The sequence below is a fragment of the Aptenodytes forsteri genome, unplaced genomic scaffold (assembly GCF_000699145.1).
Source record: "Aptenodytes forsteri isolate BGI_AS27 unplaced genomic scaffold, ASM69914v1 Scaffold15, whole genome shotgun sequence".
Lineage (NCBI taxonomy): Eukaryota > Metazoa > Chordata > Aves > Sphenisciformes > Spheniscidae > Aptenodytes > Aptenodytes forsteri.
In genome coordinates, this window is record NW_008795129.1 from 1,649,812 (window position 1) to 1,650,623 (window position 812).

At 66.9% G+C, this 812-nt stretch overlaps 1 protein-coding gene across 1 annotated transcript in view; it reads left to right on the plus strand.

Annotated features, from left to right (window-relative positions):
* Positions 1-812, plus strand: part of ZNF503 (zinc finger protein 503) — a 3,409-nt gene that overhangs the window by 1,129 nt on the left and 1,468 nt on the right. The window contains exon 2 of the mRNA XM_009277975.1: positions 272-722. Within this exon, the coding sequence (XP_009276250.1) occupies positions 272-722 (451 nt within the window). The remainder of the gene's footprint in view (positions 1-271; positions 723-812) is intronic.

Consider the following 812-nt stretch of genomic DNA (forward strand, 5'->3'; position numbering starts at 1 on the left):
GCGGGCCGCTGCCGGGGAAGCAGCGGGCGCTGAAGGCGGCCGCGGTGGGCTCGCAGGGATAGGAAAATCCCCAGCCCTTTTTAAAGGCTTTGTGGAAAATGGTGCATGCAGGGGAGGGGGCTGTCAGGGTGATGAATGCGCACAAAATTGTTCATTACTTCCAGGCTGTTCTCTGCGAAAACGTACGGGACGAGTGTCCTAGGTACGCCCCGGGGTTTTTCTCAGACCCCGATTAAACCTCTGTCTTTGTGTGTCCTTCTGATTTCCGCAGCTGGATGCGAAGAAGAGTCCCCTGGCCCTTTTGGCACAAACTTGCTCGCAGATAGGGAAGCCGGACCCGTCCCCTTCCTCCAAACTCTCCTCGGTCACCTCCAATGGCTCCGGAGGCGACAAGGACTCCAAGTCGGGCCCCTTGAAGCTCAGCGACATCGGCGTGGAGGACAAGTCGAGCTTCAAGCCGTACTCCAAGCCGGGCGCGGAGAAGAAGGAGCCGGGGCCGGCGGGCTGCGCGGGCGCCCCCGCCGCGGGGGTCGCGGCCGGGGAGAAGTCGGGATTCCGGGTGCCGAGCGCCACCTGCCAGCCGTTCACCCCAAGGACAGGCAGCCCCAACTCCAGCGCCTCCGCCTGCTCGCCGGGGCTGCTGCCGGCCGAGGGCAAAGGCGGGGAGGACAAGAAGGACTCGGAGGGCTGCGGAAAGAGCGGCAGCTCCGGCTCGGAGGGAGGCCCGGGCCCCCCCCCCCACCCCCACACCCCCCCCCCCCCCACCCCCACGCCCCCCCACCCCACCCACCCACCCCCACCCCACCACACAC